The sequence below is a fragment of the Abrus precatorius genome, unplaced genomic scaffold (genome assembly GCF_003935025.1).
Source record: "Abrus precatorius isolate BTA unplaced genomic scaffold, Abrus_2018 Scaffold11, whole genome shotgun sequence".
Lineage (NCBI taxonomy): Eukaryota > Viridiplantae > Streptophyta > Magnoliopsida > Fabales > Fabaceae > Abrus > Abrus precatorius.
In genome coordinates, this window is record NW_020874303.1 from 21,074,184 (window position 1) to 21,097,370 (window position 23,187).

Below are 23,187 nucleotides of genomic sequence, written 5' to 3' on the forward strand. Positions count from 1 at the left end.
ATTAGGATATAATTTTAGTTGTATATAAAATATTAAAAATAAATTTATTTAAATGAATCGATTTTAAAGTGCATTATAGCAAAAAGGTTAAGACATGAAAGTAGAAAGTGGTATGTTTGGTGATCCCCTGTTTTCAAATCAGAGTGAGAATCAAAATCGAAGAGCTCTCTCGATACTTACTTACCAGCCGCCAAGACAACACTAACTTTCTCTCTCTATAAAACCCTTTCTATTTTCTCACTCTAAACACAAACCCACCACATTTCCATGGCTTCACTCTCTCTTTCGCGCCACAACCACCTCTTCGTTGGGCCTATACCGGTCCGCCCCAAGCCCAGGTCGTTTTGGCCCGCCCAGATCCGAATGTCGCTCCGAGAAGACGCACCCTCCATCGCCGTCGTGGGCGTCACCGGCGCCGTTGGCCAAGAGTTCCTCTCCGTCCTCTCCGACCGCGACTTCCCTTACCGCTCCATCAAAATGCTGGCGTCAAAGCGCTCCGCCGGCCGCCGCATCACCTTCGAGGAAAGGGACTACGTCGTGGAGGAGCTCACGGCGGATAGCTTCGACGGCGTCGACATTGCACTCTTCAGCGCCGGCGGTTCCATCAGCAGGGAGCTCGGCCCTATCGCTGTCGATCGGGGAACGGTGGTGGTTGACAACAGCTCGGCGTTTCGGATGGACGAGAGTGTGCCGTTGGTGATTCCAGAGGTGAACCCTGAAGCGATGCAAAATATCAAGCTCGGAATGGGAAAAGGTGCACTCATTGCAAACCCCAATTGCTCCACTATCATTTGCTTAATGGCTGCTACACCTCTTCATCGACGCGCTAAGGTTTAACATCTCAATTCATTTGTCACCTTTTAATCAATCGCCGAATTGCTAAATTTATGTGTCATGCAAAATTAATGTTTCTTTATTATTATTATTATTTGGGCTATAAAATTTAAGGGAGCTTTGAAGAGTTTACTAGAAACGTATGAAATAGTCTTTCGTATTTAATATTTATTTTAATTAGCTTTTTTATATAACTTACGGAAATAAATTATTTTTAGTTTATTTCAACGAGGTTGGTGATCAAATTTTTTTCATAAACTAATAAGAACTTGCTGAATAAACACTTAATTAAGTTGTTTATCCAAACACATCCTTACTCAAAAAAGATTGTTATGTGTTGGTATGTTTGTGGTGTGATGTGACGTCTTTCTGCTTGAGTCATTTCTGAACTGTTAATGAATATTGCAGGTGTTGCGTATGGTTGTTAGTACATATCAGGCTGCTAGTGGTGCCGGTGCTGCTGCAATGGAAGAGCTTGAGCTCCAAACTCGTGAGGTTTGCTCTATCTGTATTGTTTGTTGGCTTTATTTAAAGTTTAAACTACAAACTCTACCACTGGGAAGTGTGAAAAGGAGCAACTGGTTTTGTAGCCTTTGGTTAATCACAAGTGTCTTTTTTCCTTTTTTGATTTTAAGGTGTTGGAAGGAAAATCACCAACTTGTAACATATTTAAACGACAGGTTTGCACAATTCTGTATACACCTCTATCATCATTAAAACTTTGAGAACTACTTTCTGATGATGTTATTATTTTGCAGTATGCTTTTAATCTATTCTCGCACAATGCATCTGTTCTTTCAAATGGATATAACGAAGAAGAAATGAAAATGGTCAAGGAGACAAGGAAAATCTGGGTAAGTTGAAATTGAATCATTATATCTTGTTTACTAGTGTATTTGTTTCTCATTATGGAGTACTTATACCTTGTAAATTCACTCTTTACACTTCCACAGAATGACAAGGATGTTAAAGTAACTGCCACATGCATACGTGTTCCTGTAATGCGGGCTCATGCTGAGAGTGTGAATCTTCAATTTGAGAGACCCCTTGATGAGGTACATAGTGTTGTCATGCTATGTGTCTTTAGGCCATTGCCAAAACCCAAAGTTGACAAGCTTTTCAGTATCAAAACTAAATGCAGAATTTTATCCCAGACCCAGTACTCCTAGCTTGCAACTAATTTATTTCATGCTTTTTAATATTTATATTGGATTCAAATTCAATACTATTTTCCCCCTTCAAAAATTTAAAGAGATGAAAATTGCATTCTATGGTGTTTGACAGCTTCTTGTTGGTTTCAAAGTGATACAGCAACATATGCATATAAAGCTTAATCATCTTTATGCTTTAACTGTTTGATTTCCTTTATTGAAGTTTGTTGATTGATGATTAGTTATATTCTGTTCCTCTTTCGTTGACATGTAATTTCCTGTTTGATTCACCTAGGAGGTTAAGGTCAGACTTGAGAACTAGCCCACAGATGACTTCTGCCTTACTTTAATTTTTCAGAATGTCAAAGATAACTTGCGTTTGATGTAAAATGTTTATAATTTACTCGATAACTCACAGGCTTGACAGTTGAAATATGTGACATACTGAAATTTGCTAGAATTAGTTTTAGGGTTATAACTTGATTGACTTTTCACGTCTCATAAAAATTGATGCAGGATGGATGAGACCTTATCTCTGTTAAATTTAGGTTTATCAAATGACATATGTATAAGGTATAATATAAATATGAAATATCTGAATTAAATAAAAAATAGCAACATGTAGGTAACTGTGATAACCCAACTTCCTATAAAGCTCACATGTTCTATGCCATGTTGAAGTATCTAGTTTTGTTTTATTTATATCTTTTGGAGTATAATTGATAGATTAGTCCTGTAGCGACACTGCATGTGGGCTTTATGATGATGGATAAAGAAAAATATAACGCTAATGTACAAGTCATTTATTGGACATAATCATTCCTTTTGTAGTGATAAAACTTGACTTTAAATTGTTGGCTTTTGCATTCAGTCATATTTTGAGAATATTTGTTGTTTCTGTTTTTTCAGTGGTATAACAGCAATCCTTATGATTCTGTGTATTCAGTGTTGGAACTTGCAGGGTCTTGTCATTCTTTGTATGCCCAAAATCATGGTTATATTGGAAAAGAGATATGAAATTCCATTTGGGAGAGAGAACCTGTCCTAAAGTTAAGATATCATTTGTGTGAGTTCATTTTTTTATCTTTTTCTTCAGGACACTGCAAGAGATATTCTGAAGAATGCTCCAGGTGTAGTGGTTATTGATGATCGTGAAGCCAATCATTTTCCTACTCCATTGGAAGTGTCAAATAAGGATGATGTTGCTGTTGGTAGGATTCGCCGTGACCTGTCTCAGGATGGGAATCAAGGGTAAATCTCTTTCATGGCAATATATTATCATTTTCCACTTTGCTTTGCACTTTCACATGAGCATTTTACATAAAATGGTGGATGTACAAACAGGTTGGACATCTTTGTGTGTGGGGATCAAATTCGTAAGGGAGCTGCACTTAATGCAGTCCAGATTGCTGAGATGTTGCTATGAGTTCGAGGACGTGGTACCTGAGATTACGCTTCTTTCGAATCAGTTTTGTATCTGCTAGTTGGATGAGGTTATTCATTTCTTTTGAGATTTAGTTAGTCCAAGGATCTTTTCAACGATGTGGTAGTACACTAGCCTGAAACAATTGTTTTAAGGTCTTATTACGTAATTGTTGTAGTCTTTTTCACTGGAAATAACATGCATTGGTTATGGCAAAGGTGAACGACTTAATGTTTGATCTTCTAAGAATTTGTTGACCAGTTATATTTGGTGTTACTTTATTTCACACGAAGTCTCCACCAGCCTCCTGATCAAAATTTCTAAATCCAGTCCTCTATTCTATTTAGTTAGCGATTTAGTTACTCTTCGCAAATCAATTTATTTATGCGTGTTAAATTTAATTTTTAAGACATTGCCGTTCAAAAGTTGAAAGGGACAATTTGGTATGTCGATGTGTCTGTAACTATACGAGTATGTTTAGGTAATGATGCAAATGACAATAAATTTTCAAAAATTCAATTCGCTATAAATCTATTTAGAAAACTTTCACAAAAGTGATCATAGAAAATAAATGGGTACAATGTAGCGGCGTTTAATTTGCAATCACTTCTATCCTTCGTGGTTTAATTCGTGAAGAACATTGTTTATCATAGGTTATTTTCAAAAGAAAGTTAGTATAAACTGTAAAACCTTAAGGAATTAGAATAAATTATACAAAAAGAATATGAAAAATTCAACAAGAAAAGGTATGGAATAATTTAAAAACGAAGTTATTCTTTAAGCATTATTGTAGCACGAAAAAGAAAAGCGTGCTAATCTATTTGAAAGGCACAGTTCATGAAGTAATTGTTTTGCTGTGATGCAAACAATGAATTCAATTTGGCTTTTAAAAATTAAGGAATATCAAAATACTCGGACACTATATTCCTGCACAACTACGCATTTGGGTGAAATAACGAGGGCAAAAAACATCAAAAGCAGAAAGAACTTTACATGTTAAAACTATTCTTCCATACAATCATTAGATGTACACGTTAATACGTACAGAATTGAAAAGAGATCCGGAAATTTGTTTAATCGTTCTCAGGCGTCCTCATCAAAATACCATCTACATCCCCCGCCGATGTCCAAACATGTAAATAAATTCCAAAGGGGGAACGTCTACACCATATATGGTTATCAAGAATTCAACATAATGAAAAAGGCAAGACTACAGAGCCAATTACTTGTACACGCTGATCGCAACACTAACTCATTTTGGGTTCCTAAGAACAATGATGACAGAATCTCCTCGGAGGAACATTTTGCTGATGAATCTATCCTTGTTGACTGGCTGGGCCTTTTTCTTTCCTTTACCAGTCTTTGGCACCTGATAGTACACACAGATCCCTTAGCAGATTTAACAAGTGCACAGGAAGAAAATGTAAGGGACAAACATACCTCAGTCCACATCTCTCTGACATTTTCAAGAACCATGTTGCAGTGCCTATCAAAAGCCCTGACACGGCCCAGAAGCTTTTTGTTGTTCCGACAATTTATCAGTACCTACATAAGTAACATATTTGAAGAAATCAGTATATCAAATACCTGTGACCCTGCTTCAGAATTACTACAACATAAAATCAAACATACCTGGGTATTATTTTTAACACTCATCATGAGTACAGACAATGGTCCAGTGTTGAATTCCTCTTCCTCATTCTTAGTGGTCTGAAATGAAGTATGTTAACTTGACAAAGATTTAGAAGCAAAGAAAACCAGCCTAAAGCCCTAATATAAAACAATAAAGAACATCACAACAGGAAAACCAATTTCCCTACTAAAGAGAAATGACAGATAATTCCAGCAAGAAAGGCCTTATTCCAACAATAATATCATCACATGTCATAAAACAAAATTTTTGTAGCATTTTAGGCTACGAAATTTCAAGCAAGAAAATTTAACAGAATAAGTTTAGTTTGTTCAGTGTTCACAACATAAAATCCAGTTCACGAAAAAGGATTTTGACACCACATCATAGCCTAAAATGCCTTTCGCTAGCTGGGACATGATCAATGGCAAAACAAAAAATGGAAAGGGAAAAAAAGTTAAGATACTACCAAAGATCAGCTAATTATACACAACAAATATTGAATGAATCTGCATAAATACTTAAATACAGACGTCCAACAAAACAGTGATACAGTCTAAGGATCATAAAGCCAAACTTGGATAATAAATATGCTGAAAAGAACTTACATCTTCCTCCATTGGCCGGCTTGAGAAGAGAAAGTAGCAAAAAAAGGCAAAAAACACGAGGGAAAAGGTGAAAATTTTATTATTATAATAATAGCAATAGAATTCACCTGGGAAACAGTAAGAGAATAAATACCTCATTTTGGCAGAAAATGAAGGGCAGTTGAGAAACTCTTCAAACCACGTTAAAACTGAAATAGGAGAAAACATATTAATCAAATGACAAATTGAAAGATGAAACTGAGAAACTGAAGACCAAAAGCTTAATATCATAATAAACTACAGAGAAAACAAAGAGGGCCACAAAGTGGAGAAATAGAAAACATCGGCATGCCTCTTCAGTTCAGGTCTCCATGTACTTTCCTCATGGGCAAGTCAGAAGAACGAAAGTAATTTTCTGATCATCCTCAGAGGCTGATGTGATTGGTTTCAACTTTCAAGGCAGGGAGAGACTTCATTTTTACAGAACATACAATGTGCATACAAGTAAAAGACATAATTCATTAATGAAGTTGTGAGCAAACAATAAACTATTCTCTACAGCCAAGCTTATCTAAAACAGCTGAATATTGTTAACAAAAGATAGATCACCCTTGTAGGGGGTTGGGGGGGGGGGGGGGAGGACAGAGAGGGAATGTCAAGAAAAACATAAGAAAGCCTCTTCAGTTCAGGTCTCCATGTATTTTCCTCATGAAAAACTCGGAAGAACGAATGTAAATTCATCATCCTCAGAGACTTTTTGACTGGTTTGGAAATGACAGGACAGACTATGTACGCTAATCAAATCAACATGAAATTTAAGATGGAAGAACAGAAAATGTATCTTTAAAATAAAACAATTCCAAATCCTTCAATTTAATAATAATTTAAAAATAAAGTTTATACAAAGACCACAATGCTTGGAAGATAATTTTAGCCATAAATCAAGGGCACGTGATTTTTAAGTAGCTCAGAAGATATATAGCTCAAAATCCTCATCCGAGCGTTGCTTCTCCCAACCATATCCTAAGGGAAGCCCAGATCCTAGGATTCCAAGAAAGCAGTAGGTGCACAATTTTTTTTATCAAATTCGAACGCAAAGCAAACAGAAATGGTGAAGCACGAGCCATGAGAAATACCAAGTAACCTAAAAGGACAACAAAATTAAGGTATAAAAAGGATAGGTGTGTTGTGAGTTTTTCTAAAGTCCTAACTATGTCTCTTCAGTTCAGGTCTCCAAAATAGCATTCTTCATGAATTGTTAGTCAGAAGAACGAAAGTTATAACTGAATCGCATCCTCATCAGAGACATGAGCATTTCCAGAATAAATTACACAAATATACACAAAGGAGCATGAATTTAAAAACTGAAGCATAAATCTGTAAGAAAATAAGAAGACCGGCATGAGCAACGTACCTTGATTCAGATGACCAAGAAGATCTGAATGTTGAAAGGTACGAAGGCGAAGAGTGAAGACCACACTCAGTTCGTTTTATACTGTGAAATCGCAAAACCCTAACTTTATTCCCTCCTCTATTTTTTGTGGGGGGTTTTGTTTTCAATTCAAAACCCCACATGGGTTGGTTAGGCCCATTTCCATTTGGCCCACTACCACGACTTCTTGACACCCAAGCTCAAAATGCTTGTAAGCTTAAAACAAAAGAAATCAATTTTCTTGGATATTGTTAATTTTTTATTATTAAAATAACTATTTATCAATTAAAATAAAATTGCACAGTATTTTTTATTTAATTTTTACAGTTTTATAAGTATATATGCGCACTAGACAGGATAATTAATATTTTTGAAATGAAAATGCCTATACAATGTAATTGTTGATTTATTTAGTCAGCAATTACAAATCATGTTTGAGAAAATGGTGTATTATTGATAAAACATCCAAAAGTAATCAAATATATACTTGATAATAAATGACTATAGTTTGCATAAATTCCATGTATATTTATTTAATTAATTCTTCATATAGAGAATATTTACTTTTTTATATATTCATTAATCAAAACTCATATTCATTTAATCAGCATTAAATATAATATCAAGTCCGTAAGTTATCATGAAACTATAATTTTATTAAATAAAAAATAAGTATCTAGATATATTTATGCTTATTACCAGTAAAATAACTATTTATCAATTAAATAAAATTTGTATAATTTTTTTAAATCTAATTTTCACATTTTTAAATATATATATCCATGCATTACGTGGGATACATTACATATTTAAATGTTGTCTAATTGTTTTATCACATTTTATATTATATTTAAAAACAACATATTAAATAAGTCACCCGTAGTTGAAAATATTACTCTTGTCATTCATATTATTTTTCATTGTCAAACAGTCCAGAATCATAATTAAGAAATTAGGGCAATAAAGAGTTATGTACTTTGAGCTACATACTCACTATATTTTGTATCTCTACAAATTTGTAACTCTTTTGATTACATTAGTAAGTAGAATGTAACATTTTGGTATAAACCCCAACTTTGACAGTGAAACTGTTAGGAGCCATTGCTTTTTAAAAAACAACTGTTTTTTTAAATAGCAAAATTTTCAATCCTATTTTTGTTTTCTTTTTAAATTTTAAATATTTGTACCAAAAAACTATAAAAAATATGTTCACTATTTTTCATACAAATCTAAAATCAAAATTAAATAAAGAAATAATTTTATAAATAAAAATCAAAAACTAAAATCAAATCTAAACTATTTCCTGTATGAAACTCTTTTTTTTTTTGCTATATTACACTAAGTATTTTACCTACAAGAATGATACTATTTTTTTTTTATAATTTAAATAAATATCGTCTCACTCACGTAGTATGATATTTAATTTTTTATTATTATTTTTTAAAGAATCACATATATATACATCATAATCATAAGTAATTTATTATTTTTTTTGAAAAATATCTCCCTTAAATACTGAGCAAAACTTACTGCGTCTGCAGCTATGCTCAATGAGAATGATTCAGGCGAAAAACAAATCCAATACCATTGAGCAGTCCCTCCCAGACCACAATGAGCCCATTTCTGCTTTTGTTGACAAGTTTGGCGCCATTGGGATTGACACCCCTGGCGTGGTTGCATTGCTTGGTACACCGTACACCCTCCCCTAACCCATCATGCTCATGGATATACATTCACAAAAATAACATGCCCCCACATACCCATGCGCATAAAGCATCCATAAAGTGAAATTAGAATCTTTATGCATTATATTTCTTCAAATAAATATGTGAGATCTACGTGATTAATAAATCATAGATGAGGCCAAATGATAGTATACACACATGCATACAAATACATGACACGACGCGAAAAGGGGTACCATTCAGGCGGAAAAAACAAATCTAATAATATATTTTGCAGAGTATCAGCTTTTTAAAGGCAATACTTAAAAAAAATTAAAAATATTAAGTATCATACTATGTAAAATAATACTTATTTAAAAAATAATGAAAAAAATAATATCATTCTTATAAATACAATACTTAGTCTGATATAACAAATAAAAATCAAAAGGAAAATAATTTAAATTTAATGTTAGATTATTTTGGCAAAAAAACCTTAGAAATGCTTGGAAGTTATTTGTATATATTTGTAAAAAAATTGATAAATTTGTTGTCCAAAACTAGATCAGTATTTGAAGATGGTGTTGGGTTTTTTAAAAAAAAATGCAAGAATTGATATACAATAAATAAAGTTGAAACCAGAACTGATATTTCAAAGGCTTAGTATTAAGTTTTAAAAATTCAAAGACTAATGTGAAATAAATGAAACTTTTCGGAAAACAACTTCTCATGGAATTGAAACAAATTTCTGATTATTAAAAAAAAAAGTAATCGATGACAAGATTTGATTTAGCACCTGTGAATAAGTATAAATAAATTACACTTAATATACAGATATACACACAGTATTATTCTTTCTTCTTTGCTTGAATTTACTGGTGAGAAAATTCAAAAGTGGAAAACTTTCCGACCTTATTGGGAAAACAAGGTTAGAAGACCTAACGTGCTAATTACAGAGTCGGACATGCTTGCTTTTTTTCTTTTTTTTTCAGTCCAGTGAAAATGTTCCATTGCAATACCTGCCATATTCAACCAAGAAAGAAAATTACAATTCGTCTTTTCAGTAGGTTTAGGGATACTTGGATCTGTCAAGTTTGGTTAAGTGGGAATTTGTTACTGTCAAACAACATAATTTGCAGATGAGCATCTGAGAGAAAAAAGAAAGATAATACCAGTGTATAATATTTTTCACCCAGGTAAAATAAAAGTTCTTGGCATGAAATATAAAATATTTTAAGATAGGGTTAAGCCTGACCTTCTTAAAGCTTAAAATATATTTTAAAGTTAAAGTTAAAAATAAGAACTTTGAAGTTAAAGTTGATTGATAATTTGATTATTTTAAAACTTCTCGGGTAGTATATTCTTAGATTTCAGGATTTATAATAAAGAAGGAAAAGGAGAAATAGAAGCCAAAAATTCTTTAAAATAGCTTTTCTAAAACCTCCTTTTTCAAAGTTTTCTTCATTAAAATTTTTTTTTTTAAAAGTTATTTTTCTTAAAATCCGTTCGGGCCAACTCCTTTTAAGAAGAGAAGTTCCAAATAAGTTGGACAAAGCACTAACGGAAGATTTTTTTTCCCTTTCCTCTTCTTTCTCTGCATCATCCTCATCGTAAACGGATAACAATTTAAGCATATGAAGTACTCTATTAAGCACACTAATGAGAGGAAACCAAGAGCATACCTGTCGCTAAACTTCTCAACAGCATCTGAGGCATATAGAACCGTTTCATTGGCTTTCTCTAGAACCATGTAAAGCTCCTTCCCTCTTGTGACTCGAGAAATAACCCATGCGTTATTTTTTGCTCGAATGCACATCTCTAGATCTTTCTCACAATTACTGCTATCCAGTTTTGCTCTATTCTTCTCCAACTCAACCTCTTGCCTAAGCCTATTCATAGCAAGTAAGGACTCCTGCACCAGACACAAACATGAACCAAACTTTAAAATGTTTTCATGCCAGCAGTTCACAGGCAACGACAGCACTGGTGACAAGAACTTTATAGCGCCAAACACCAAGAATTGCCATCAGGAGCTTGAATAACATGTATCTTTAAATTTATAAAATTGAAATCATGTATAGATTTAAAAAAAAAAATGAATGAAAAAAGGATATCAGAACACAGCCAGATACCAACACCACCTTGGTTAAAGTTGTAACTTTTGTTGCTGGAGAAGCCCTGGATACATTTCTATCACCGTCTACTAATAAGTAGCGGTACCCACTGACGTGATATGCATTTTCACCACCCCAGCCCTTGGATAGTTTCTCTTCAACTTTCAATATCTTAAGTGATGCCTGATGTATTCAGCAAAAAAAAAGTATGATCAGAGAAAAAGATACATTTGCTAAATATCTCAGTTCAATGTTATATGCTTCTCAACTGAAGAACCAGAGTGCACTGTCAAACAATGAGATTATCAGATCATCAAGCAAATTAAATTAGAAATTCTCAACTAAAAAGAACCAGAGTGCATTGTCAACATCACATCACTTGAGCAGGGTATCAGACATTTGATCTTCAATTAATGATTAGTATAACAAAAAATAGTACATAAATACATACAAATTATTTTCTAGTGTGAAGTAATATATTACCACCCTTGTATAGTTAACATCAATATCAACAAATGGTTGTCAAACAGCCACTTATCTCCGTGGTTCTCCACAGCTTCAACATGTCACATGAAACTGTTACATCATTTATTACAGGAGACATTAATGCAGTAAAGCATGAAGCTGTATTCTACAGAGGATCTATGTGTACACATATACTGTCCGATCTGTTCACATAAAGCAATAGAAATTAAAAACACAGAAAACAAAAGAATGCCACCAATACACTAGCAGAATAATCTATAATCCTCTCTCAAAGTAATATTTTTCGTGTTGGTGTCACTATTGGAATACATACAAACCTTGTAAAAAACTATGAAAGAGAATTCAATGATCAAAGGGACAGAAAAAAATTCAAAGTATTAAGGCTATATTGGATAGAGAGGAATGTAGCAAAAGGAAGGGAAATGAGAAGTTAAGTTCTTCAATCTCCCATGTTTGGAAATTCTTTACAGGAAAAGAGAAAAGGAATGAATTGTAGCATGCACAGAGTTGTAGGCATAACGTCACAGCAAATAGCGGTCCTGTCAATGAATTGTAGCATGCACAAAGTTGAACCCAAAATAATACAGGAAAAACACCAGAGTGTTAAGCATCAGTTCATATTATGAGCAAAAGCTTGTCACAATTCATTAGGAAACAGAAAAGTGACTATAATAGAAGACTAACATTTTCAAGAACTTTCTGCTTCACTGCCGACACACCTTGCTCCCCATTAGGTATGGAGGATACAGGAATAAGAAGCATCAACGTAAGGCTTCTATGCTGATAAACGCAGAGATACATTTTCTCTCCTGTCTGTTGAAGCAAAACTGTAGGAGTGGCAAACACCCAGGTACCAACCTCTGCACCCCATAAATCAGTGACAAGATAACCATCTTTTCCTTTGGACCATTTGTCACTCTGTAAAGGCCTCACAACATGATAGTGGTTATCTTCACCGGGAGTTATATCTGATGAACCATACAAATTTTCAGAAATAGAGCTTGGATAGGCCATGTTAGACTCAGTGGCAACATTGGATGCAGTACTTCCTTTCCGTAAGTAGGACCAGGAACTTGCTCCAGAAGATAGAGCATGTGGAGTCAACCTTAGCACAGCATATGTGAATAAATTTATGGTGTCATCCTGACAAAAGAGTCAAGGTTAATAAGTAACTTGATGAATGGCCAAGCATCTTGCTCAATCAAATTCTGTCAAAAAATAAAAAACTGTAGTAAACCATACAGGAGATAGAGTTGTGGACACTAGCAGGTCTTGAAATAAGATCAAAGAGTAGCAGGGAGTATTTCCAGCAGATGATTCAAGCACCCTGACAAGTGACTGCCAAAACAAGGAAATCAACAAAATGAAATGCCAATCAACAAGCCAAACTTCTTTCATTTTCATCAAAACTTGCCACAAGTAGTTAATAGTTTAAGTGGACACTGGACATTGGAGAAGAGAGAGAGAGAGAGAGAAGCGATCCACTTACTCTAAAAGTAAGTCTTGTTTAACTTAATCAACTTAATAATTTTTTATAAATGTCGAATTTCATAAATCCAACCATTGTTTTGAGAGTTCACAAGCAAATGAAGTTAAAATATTTTGATAATTTATAAATTATTTGAAACTTTATTAATCAACTTTAGTTTAACGTATAATATACTTTTCAAAATATATCTAGTGAGAGAAGTTAATCTTAACCATACAATCATACACAAATAGTCAACATTGTTTTAATTAGTTTTAATCTTAACCATTCATTTTAATTATATGCTTGAAATTTTCTCCTTTCATGCTCTCATATCTCACTTGAGATGTTTCCTATGCAAGCATGTTTCATCTTAATCAACAAATCATTGGTGCGCAAGTACAGAATTCCTGTGACTGCATAGCAATAACAGCTGTGCTATGAGGTGACTCATCAGAAAACTTCACCTTGTTTCATGGAATTAATATATTTCATTATAAAGTCAATCAGAGAATATCTAAAACTGTAGGTTTCTTCCCTATCAATATGAATCAGACCTAAATCCCCAGAACCAAACATACTATAGCACTCAGACAGCGGTGTGGTAGGAGATAATGTATACATTAAGCTGTTTGTTTACAAAGATTATTTGATGCATTCATTTGGAAGCTAAAATTTTTAAGGACATTTCATGAGCTCAACAGTTTATTTGGGATAAGATTAGGTGATCGGCATCTATGTAGTACAAAGCAGATAGTCATTTTAAGGAGGTTTTCTAAATTGGTATGTAGAGAGAATGGAGTTTGGACAGTTACATTGTTAGTCTGTTACAACATTTTACTGAACATAATTTTAACTAACTTTATTGTTGAATTACTTAATATCATCTTGACGATCGTGTATATCAAATTTTAGATAAATTGGATCTTGATAGGTATGTAACATAACAATCAACATTAACTTATAATTTTAAAAACATATTATAAATTAAAATAAGTGATGAGATGAAGCATCAACTATTTGTGTGAAACTTTATAGACTTTATTAACTGTTACGCAAATTTTTAATTACAATTGGATGGAAAAAATTCAATGTCTACAAAAATTAAATGGTGTAACTATGCTAATACTTGCAATAAGAAGATCAACAACTTATATATATATATAAGTAAATTCAGCTTTTTCATTTCATATTTACTCTCACAATTGTTTCTATGTATTAATAACAAGTGCTAGTTATGAGCTAATTAGGAAGTTAATGAAAAAGATAATGAAGGGAATTAAAAGAAAAAGGTTTAGACAGCCAAAAAAATTGTGCACTAACAATTTTGTTCTATGAGACAATTCATAATCCTATCATTTTCAGAATTGCTGTGATCCTGACTCCTGAGACAGCATTGCTAAGTCAACTAACAGACATCAAGACACCAGCTCAGCCTCTCCCACAAGTTTTTATATAGTTGACTCAAATATAAAATTAAAATCTCATATCGTCACCCTCTTTCAATTGAGAACCAAATTTTTAAGAAGCATGTAGTACTAAACTCAAATGTCTGTCCTCCCCAAAATAAAATAACATAAATAAAATCGTAGCAATTTATATGCAAACTGGACTCCACAAGCAACCAGGAAAGTAAGATGAGAAAGTGTGAAGCACAGACAGAGACAACAGATGATAAAAAATTCACTAGCACACCCGCAGCAACGGGGACACATGAAATAACTTTTTAAAAAATAGCAACACAATATTTTGAAGCTCTATCACAGCATTGCTCTAGTTTTGGAAGGTTTTTGCAGTTTATCAAACAACAACTTAAAACTTATCTAACCTGAACCTCAATCGCAGCCTCCCGACCTATTGTCAACATCTGCACAGTTCCACGTTCCTTTAAGCACTCACGAAATGATGGTAAAACGAGTTTTTTCCCCACAAGAAAATCTGCCTCAAAGAGAAAATTTATAATTAAGGTATGAGAGACAGCTACTTCAGCATCAGTCACGTAGCAAAGAGCCAAAGGAAACCATTTGATACAGCAACTTCACCATTACCACAGCAGCAATTATCCCACGGAGACCGCGTTTTACATGCTGACAATTATTACTTACAATGAAATAGTTTGAATCATAACTCTAATGAAAAATTACGATTGATCAATTCCATAGACATGCTATTGCGTGATGACTTACCCCTTAGATAATCCATGATAAAGGAATATAAATGACGTCTTGTTAGTTCTCCACCAGGTTCTTTCTCCAGCATTGCTCTTACAGATCCATGAAACATTACAAAAAGTAAGTGAATTTCCTTGAGAACTTTTCTTAACGCATCATCTCTCCATATAGGTTCTGAATCATTGCTTTTCTCCACCACCTAACACAACAGAAGCAAAGCAACATTGTGCGGTAAGGACCCTAAGCAAATCATTTTAGTCAACAATGCTAACAATCACTAATCTATCCTTTAGGGCTCAGGCTACAGAATTGGAGTCTTTCAGTTCTAGATAGTCTTAGAGACATTACAAAATAAAGTGAATGCAGAGCATTTGAGTTCAATTGGAATCATTGTGATTCACCGCACAAGTGTGTTATCGAAGGACATCCAAAACGCTGAATCATAAAAGACATAATAATGCAATAATTGGAAGAAAAAGAAAAAAGAGAGGAGTTACAGACCATAACCATCCATATATCGGGTTCGGCCTCGTAAAAAACGTGAGAATGTCTTTCCGCTTCGATGACCTCGCAAGCAGCCTCGGGAGAGAAGATTCTGCGATGAATGAAATGAACGTATGAATGAACGATGATGAATTGATGTCTTTGATTTGAATACAAACAGAGAGGGAGAGAGAGAGAGAGAGAGAAAGAACCTAGTAAAAGTGATGAGTCCCTCACTGAGGCCAATAACAGAGAGTTGCTTAGAGAAGGGTAAGCCAGCGGGGAAGAAGAACAAGATCTTATCGAGCTCTTGCCCTTCGTGTTGCCCTCTCCTCAAATCGAATATGCATAATTCTATGGATTCGTTTGAAGACACACCCATTGCTATTCCTATTCCGATTGCTCCCTCAATCCCTCACTTTACTCTCTCCCTTGCTTTCACCTTCCGGTCACCCCACACTCAACTTAACAGTCATCTTCCCCCCTTCTCATTTTCCACGTTAAACATTTTATTAATAATCTTTTTTTAACACGTGTCTGTGTCTTAAACGCAAGTTCAAATTTTATTAAATTATATTCTTAATTTATAATATTTAATGTTATTAATATATTAAATGATATAATATTTTATTCTTTTTTTAAGTACAATATCATTCCCAATAATAAGATACTTCATAACAAATATCAATATTCATACTTCAGTCCAATGTTAGAAATAACTCGATTTGTACTTGGAGGGCTTTCCAATCTCAACGTGTTTAACAAAACGTTCCGAATGTAAATTTTATATTTTTAAATATATACATATCAACTATTCAATAATATAATATTTTGAAACTATATTGAAGTTATATATATAAAAGAAAACATTCTATATTTAAATACTAGACTTAATGTTAGTTGTTCAAATTTTTTAACTGATTATGACTCTATCTTCAAAACTCAAGTAAATATAATTTTTTATCTAAATTTTTTTATTTTTAGATTTTTAATCAAATATTTAGAATTATAGATTAAATTAGTAATATTTTGATAAAATTTTATAACATATGTTCTAAATTTTTTAAAAATAAGAAAAAATAACTTTGAGTAAGATTTGATATTTTGATTGATAAATTTTCTGTAAAATAAAGTTTAAATATATTTAATTCACATAAGTTTTAGATAGAAAATTAACCAAAAAATTATTTAGTTTAACAAAATTTTAAAAGATAAAATCTAACATAATTCAAAGTAAGAAGGTAAAAAAAGTATAAATTAGTCCAAAAAAATTATGTTAATGACTTATGTAACTTTTTTTTTAGTTTTTCATTCGGTTTAATCTGAATCTGAATGTTGTGGATGAGTTTATTGAAAAAAATTTATATAGATAAGGGCTCAAACTCAAAATCTTGCTTAAATGATACTAAACTGTTTGTTACTTGGACCAATCTCTATTAGTGACTTACATAATATTTAACACCTGAAAAATTAAAATTTACTTCATAAAAAATATTTTTTAAAAATTTTAATGTATTATTCATTTAAGAAACAAGATATTTTTAAGAAGATTAAGAATTGTTATTCTAATATTTGGTTCAATCCTTTTGTCTTTGCTACAAAGCAAGGTTAAAAAACTCCCATTGTTTAACAATCACTATTAGAAAAGCACTGATTACAGACGGATAATATAGACGAATTTATGATTTTTTTTTTAATTTTCTAAAAAATTCGTCTGTAATACAGATGAATTTTTATCCATCTGTAGTTTACCCGCCATTTGGCACGAAACAATATAAACAGGAATTACAGACAAATTTTTTCGTCTGTAAATACTGTCCTTTTTAACTGACTTTTCATGTGACAATTTATAGACGAATTTTTCCGTTGTGCCTCCCCCTTCCCCTTCCTCATTTTTCATAAATCTCTCTCGCCTCTCTCTCAAGGAGCTTCAGTTTTTTTGCCTTTGCGAGTGATTGGAGCATCCATTTGAAAGATAATTTGCATAATTGTATTCCTGGTACGATACTCTAACTTTTAATCGGTTTATTTTTTTATTTTTGATGTATTTTAGAAACTTAAAATTTCTAAGATAGAGTTGTAAGATTGGAGATTGTATAACTAGGGGGAAGGGCATAGAGGTCCTTCTCCGAACCTGATTATTGTGTGTTGTTGGATTGTTTGTGTTTGTGGAGTTTGTAAAATATACATGTTGTGGAGTTATAAGGGGATGCGCTCTAGAACAGTTTAGGATTGTAATGTATACGTTTTTTATGCATTAATTAATATATTATTACATAATATATAAATTATGTGTAAAGAAAATTTAGATTTTTGTATTAAGTACATGTAAACAAATGTAAGAAAATATTAATATATTAGGGAAGATTCTGCCAAAATTTACATTAGAAATTTGTTGTATTAAGTGTAAACAAATATAGGAAAATATTCATATATTAGGGAAGATTATGTCAAAGTTTACATTAGAAATTTGTGTAATGTAAAATAAAAGGTTGATACAATATTGTGTATTTGGTCTCTAAACATGTATTATATTTGTTTCAAATATGACAAGTAAAGGTAAGAAAGATGTTACTCAGGGTCCTAATCGTGGCAACACTGCTTCATCCACCGCTCCCACTTCCACTTCCACACCAGCTACTATGCAGACCTTGCAGGACAAGGGACAGGATAGGGGATGACGGTGGGTGGCCTTCATAAAAGCTGCATTTACAGCATGGGGACTCGTTTTGCAGACTCTATGCCCCCTGCATCTGTCACCGAAGATGCCCCTTCTCTTGTACTTGAGGAAGTAGAGGACATGATCCACACTCAGGTCCATGCCCTCAATAAAGAACCGTAGAAGCAAAATGAAGAGATGTGGAAGAGCAAGTAAAGTGCATGGAAGAAGAAGTAGACGAAGAAAATAGAGAAAAAGATAGAGAAGAAGGTGGCATCGAGGATGCAGAGGGATGTGCAGCATATGCAGATGCATGCATACTTTGAGCTCATGAGAGCAAACACCTCTACACCTCTTCTTCCTCCTCCATCAGCTCCAACACCATCAATCTTCAGCTTCATGCGTCATTCTTTCTCTGACTCCTCCTCTACTGATGGCGATACTTTTTTGGAAGATGATCACGCCAATTATTAGTGATATACAATGTTATTTTATTTTTTATATTATTTTTCAAGATGTTTACTTCTTCCTTTGTAATGAAATTTTAATTTTACATTTTATAAATAACTTTTAATTTTAAATATATAATTTTGTAGTTTTTATTATGTTTATAAATTGTGATAATTAGAAACAGCGAGAAATAATTATGTTTATAAAAAAATAAAACAATTTATTTGAAATTTCATAAATAAATTACAGACAGATTTTTCTGTCTATAAATTATAAATGAATTTAAAAATCCATCTGTAATTATTTACCGACGCGCATATTACATAAGGTCTGTAATGCTAAAATTCGTCTGTAATAGTGAAAAAGCCCGTCTATATTTTCGGATTTAGTAGTGAATGTGAAGAAACAACAAACTATAGTAAATATGAACAAAAGCATTATTCACTTTTCATAAACGCTGATTCATATACAAGAATCAAGTTTGTTAGACAACTTTTACACCATTACATCAAGTAACAAAACTTGTGATCATCTATATCAAACTTCCAACAAGTGAAGAGTGAAGACTAACTATAACTACAACTAAGAAAACTAAACCAATCCAATTGTACTCAAGATTTGAGAGTCAGCTCAAAAAAGTTATGAAGTTTCCAATTTCTTATCATCATGACCTGAATTAACAGGAACTTTTAAAGGGGCTGCAGGAGAATCCTCATTGTGTAGCTTTTGGTTTTGGTGTTTTTCCAATTCATCAAGGGTACTTTTTCTTTCACTGTAAATGAAATCCTTTTTTTCTACCTCTGCCAGCTCAAGCTTCTTTTTGGTCATTGTGGTTACATCTTCAGCTGCTTTTGCAACAGCAGTAATGGCATTCGACACCCACATGGCTCCAGTTAACACGTATGGATTGCTCATTATAGCTGATCCAGCAATACTTGCCTTCTGCTCAGCAACAGCAATAGCACACTTGGTCTTTTCAAAGACTTGATATTTTTCATCCATCTCCCTTACTTTCTCATTCACAATAGTTGTTCCTATACTTAGTTTATCGCTTATACCCATTTTACGATCAATGGAAGCTACCGTGGCAGAAGCATTTGAGGTCAAGTGATGACGTTCATCAAAGGATTTCGCTTTGTTCAATGCATCCTTTCCTAGAATGAAACCCTTCGCCAACATGGTGCTTACCGCGTCTTCAGCTTTCTTAACACCAGCAGGAGTTTGCTTTTTTTCCTGAGAAGAGTATTTTACATTGAAATCTCATTTATAAATAAAATAATTGAAAAATAACATACTTTCAAATGCATTTTTTTAAAGCAACCAGGACTAGCTTATGGATCCAAAAAGTGGGTTCATGTCACTTTAATTGGCATCCAAACACGCATTCTCTAGTTACCTGCATTTTCTCATCGATTTACTTGTTTATCACTATAAACACACTTTTTATTATATTTTTTCTAACACACTGGACTAAAATTTATTTAAAAATACAAAAGTACAAGTGAGACTTTTTAAATTAAAAGTGAGACTCACATGATTTGTATGACTTTCAAGAACATATTTGAAAGAATAACATTTCTCTTGTCTATAATCGTGAAGCAATATGTTTCAAAACCCCGAACCTTGGAATAGTCTGCCATCAATAATAATTTAGTGGGTCATACATATAAAACACAGTAGCACTGCCAGGTTATTTTGACACTGATATTTTGGGTACAGGGATCGAGTGAAACTGTGTTCATCAAATTTAACATAATTAGCTTAATCAAGTACATATTACAGATATACAAGCCTCAACGGAGAATGATGATCCACAATTTCATGCAATAAATATTGCAAATTTGAATTGATAATTAGGTAGAGAATTTAAATAAGTTGCTTACAGGAGTTGAGGGAAGAGCTACAGGGGGGAGCTGGTAGTTCTCAACGGGTGTGATGGTGACAGGAATATTAACTATGTTGGAACCCTATACACAAACACAAGTATGTGATTTTATCCAAAAGGAAATAGAAAATCAACTACAAATATATCTACCATTTAATCTTTTCTTTAATCAATATTAACGATTAAATGGAAAGGATTAAATTTAATGGTATAAATTGATACATTGTGTCTTCATTATTATCAAAATGTACTATAAGGTTTTCAATACAAAAAGTTAATTTAATAAATTTATACCGTTAAGAGCACTGCTGTGTCTGCTCCCTGTGAATCCCTAAATGTAACATATGCCACCTGAGTGCTCTCAGTTTCTCTGCAAAATTACAACGAAAGATATTGAGGGAGTGACATTTGCCCAAAAATTCAAACAATTGAAATCATAAAAATCAATAAAAGATAAATTCACTGAAGGGGTTCTGACCTTAGCATTTCAATATTTTGAATATCCCCTGAGAACGAGAAAAAACCTTCAATATCCTTCTCATTAGCAGACATTGATATATTACTTACCTTAACTGTTTTTATCTGTCAAAAGTAAAAGGGAATCAACTTGGAATTTCTCCATCAAGGGAACTAAAATCCGCAAACAATATTTGTCAAATGAAACTGAAATTAGTCTTGTTTGAGCCAGTTTGAGTTCCCTATGCATGCATGGATTTAGAGTCTAGAGCAATAACAATTGCATATTTTTTACTAGTTTACCAATACTGTTACTACTATTGATGGCGCAAGTTTTATTGTGAATGCAGATTGATATTGTTGTATCCACTATCCAGGCATTTCGAATTTAGACTAAAAACCTAACTAAATGATCTTAATGATAATCATTATTATTATGCAACAATTTCTTCCTCACATCTGAAACATTATTTGTCCAAATTGGCGTAGCTGTAGAGCGGGGAATCGCTTCAACCACTTGATCAGTATCGTTCAGTGGGGCCTGCATGTAAAATGTTCATATCATCAGGGTAGCAATGATGGGATTAATTGAAAAAAAAAGGGAAAATGAGCAAGATGCAAAAAAGCCTGATGAGGAAAAGTTGTGGATCACATCACAACGTTAAAACATACCGACATTTCGATATGGTACAAGGTTTTCTCAGACAAACAATGATGCCAATAAGAGAAAATGGGAAGGTTGATGAATGAGAAGGAAGGAAAAAGCAATTTTGAAGGATGCAAAACGGTAAGGGTAATCCAGTAATTTCATAAAAGGAACAAGATGCGTTATGGGGATGGGTAGTTTTATAACCAACCAAGTACTCCATTTGCTTTCTTCTTCTTCTTCTTCTTACACAAAATTCTTTTCAACTCATTTCACGTCAGAAAAAAACTTTTGGTAAAACAACAATTCAGAAAATGACTATATGCGGATGTGGGGGAATTCGTGTGCAAAAGAAATCGTTATATGAGAAGATTTGTTAAGATATCTTACCTTGTGTGAAAACGTGGCCTAGATATTTTTTATTAAGCTTGTGAGAGCGAGATATTCTTGTTCCATTTCTAATAAGATATTATATTATATTTAATCTTATCATTAGACCATGCACATGTTCAATCCTATAAAATTTACACATTTCATGTTTAATCTTAAGTATAAAAAGGAAAATATGTTTACGTATTTTACATAATTAAAAATAAGATTGGATTAAAAAGTTTTACATTATTTTAAAATATTTTGATAAAAAGTATTGACTTTAAAAAATAAAACATATTTTTCTCTCTTTTTTTTTCTAAACCTGTATATTATTATCTGTTTTTTTTACTCATTACAAAAGAAAAAGTGAAAAAACTGAAAAACAAATAAACTTTCATCTCATTTTCATCCTTCTTCCTGAGAATTTCTTTTTTCTACAAAAATCAAATCCTCATCCCAAACTATCCTTTCAAATAATAATAACAACGTGTGTTTGAAGTTATTTGATAACAACATGGTTTTTGCTTCAAACTTATGTTAGACATTGTATAAATAAACTGGTTATTTCCTCAAATAAAATGTTTTTAACAATTAAGCTATAAATGAGCTATATTTGTTGACAGTGTAAGTACATAAAAGGCATTATATATATATATATATATATAGTGTAATATTGTTTATATTTATATTTTAAAAAATATTCATATCTATTTTATATTTTTTGGATAATAAATTGTCTTTATCCCAATTACTTGCACTTTAATATATAAAAATAAATAAAATATACTTTTCACACTGTTTGTGGAATAATATAAAACATTGATTAAAAACACATCAAATACAGTACAAAACTACAATAACTATCAAAAACATAAATATAATATAAATTTCTAACATCATACTGAAAATGAATATTATAAATAATGGTATTGTTTATCTAAAGTTAAAAATAAAATATAAAACATAGTTACTTACGAGTTGCAAGCTTTGCACTAACATTTTTGAATATTTTAACTGATTACATATTACACAGTGAAATTGATAATCATTTATATTTTATGCAACTAATAATAGTAAGTTCAAAATTGTTGGGAGTGAAGAAATGATTAGGTACGTAGGTGTATCTATGACTCGCGTATTGCGTGGATCAGTCAATTAAGATGAAATATATATATATATATATATATATATATATATATATATATATATATATATATTACTTTTTATTTTTGGTTATTTAATATTTGTAAAGTAAAAAAATAATTAAAACGAAAAA

The 23,187-nt window shown here is 32.5% G+C and overlaps 4 protein-coding genes and 3 non-coding genes across 10 annotated transcripts; 1 reads left to right on the forward strand and 6 right to left on the reverse strand.

Moving 5' to 3' along the window:
• The first annotated feature begins 212 nt into the window (after positions 1–212).
• On the forward strand, positions 213–3,651 carry LOC113853988 (aspartate-semialdehyde dehydrogenase). Its single transcript, XM_027484757.1, has 7 exons — positions 213–831; positions 1,243–1,329; positions 1,470–1,514; positions 1,593–1,688; positions 1,788–1,889; positions 3,082–3,236; positions 3,330–3,651. The coding sequence occupies exons 1-7, from the start codon at positions 268–270 to the stop codon at positions 3,409–3,411; spliced, it is 1,131 nt and encodes a 376-aa protein (XP_027340558.1). The 5' UTR covers positions 213–267; the 3' UTR covers positions 3,412–3,651.
• Positions 3,652–4,420: 769 nt separating this feature from the next.
• LOC113853989 (small nuclear ribonucleoprotein Sm D2-like) lies at positions 4,421–7,156 on the reverse strand. Its single transcript, XM_027484758.1, has 6 exons — positions 7,040–7,156; positions 5,780–5,834; positions 5,647–5,665; positions 5,041–5,118; positions 4,849–4,953; positions 4,421–4,777 (listed from the first exon to the last, which is right to left on the reverse strand). The coding sequence occupies exons 2-6, from the start codon at positions 5,782–5,784 to the stop codon at positions 4,661–4,663; spliced, it is 324 nt and encodes a 107-aa protein (XP_027340559.1). The 5' UTR covers positions 5,785–5,834; positions 7,040–7,156; the 3' UTR covers positions 4,421–4,660.
• Positions 5,976–6,058, reverse strand: LOC113856717. The gene has a single exon (XR_003502950.1). It is a non-coding gene; the product is annotated as a small nucleolar RNA Z159/U59 (small nucleolar RNA).
• On the reverse strand, positions 6,300–6,379 carry LOC113856718. Its single transcript, XR_003502951.1, has one exon. It is a non-coding gene; the product is annotated as a small nucleolar RNA Z159/U59 (small nucleolar RNA).
• Positions 6,840–6,932, reverse strand: LOC113856719. Its single transcript, XR_003502952.1, has one exon. It is a non-coding gene; the product is annotated as a small nucleolar RNA Z159/U59 (small nucleolar RNA).
• A 2,550-nt stretch (positions 7,157–9,706) lies between the features above and the next one.
• Positions 9,707–15,950, reverse strand: LOC113853987 (vacuolar fusion protein CCZ1 homolog B-like). 4 transcript variants are annotated; one of them, XM_027484753.1, is made up of 10 exons: positions 15,656–15,950; positions 15,462–15,555; positions 14,976–15,159; positions 14,838–14,876; positions 14,618–14,727; positions 12,564–12,659; positions 12,006–12,464; positions 10,863–11,018; positions 10,404–10,633; positions 9,707–9,740 (listed from the first exon to the last, which is right to left on the reverse strand). In XM_027484753.1, exons 1-10 carry the CDS (start codon positions 15,823–15,825, stop codon positions 9,710–9,712), a joined length of 1,569 nt encoding a protein of 522 aa, XP_027340554.1. In that variant the 5' UTR covers positions 15,826–15,950; the 3' UTR covers positions 9,707–9,709. The 4 variants fall into 4 exon arrangements, with proteins under 4 accessions (XP_027340554.1, XP_027340555.1, XP_027340557.1 ...); XM_027484754.1 differs by lacking the exon at positions 14,838–14,876; XM_027484756.1 differs by lacking the exons at positions 15,462–15,555; positions 15,656–15,950 and having other exon boundaries at positions 14,811–14,889; positions 14,976–15,108.
• Positions 15,951–19,191: 3,241 nt separating this feature from the next.
• On the reverse strand, positions 19,192–21,440 carry LOC113855813 (binding partner of ACD11 1-like). The gene is made up of 5 exons (XM_027487442.1): positions 21,351–21,440; positions 20,916–21,019; positions 20,732–20,807; positions 20,436–20,519; positions 19,192–19,785 (listed from the first exon to the last, which is right to left on the reverse strand). The coding sequence occupies exons 1-5, from the start codon at positions 21,438–21,440 to the stop codon at positions 19,192–19,194; spliced, it is 948 nt and encodes a 315-aa protein (XP_027343243.1).
• Positions 21,441–23,187: the final 1,747 nt, after the last annotated feature.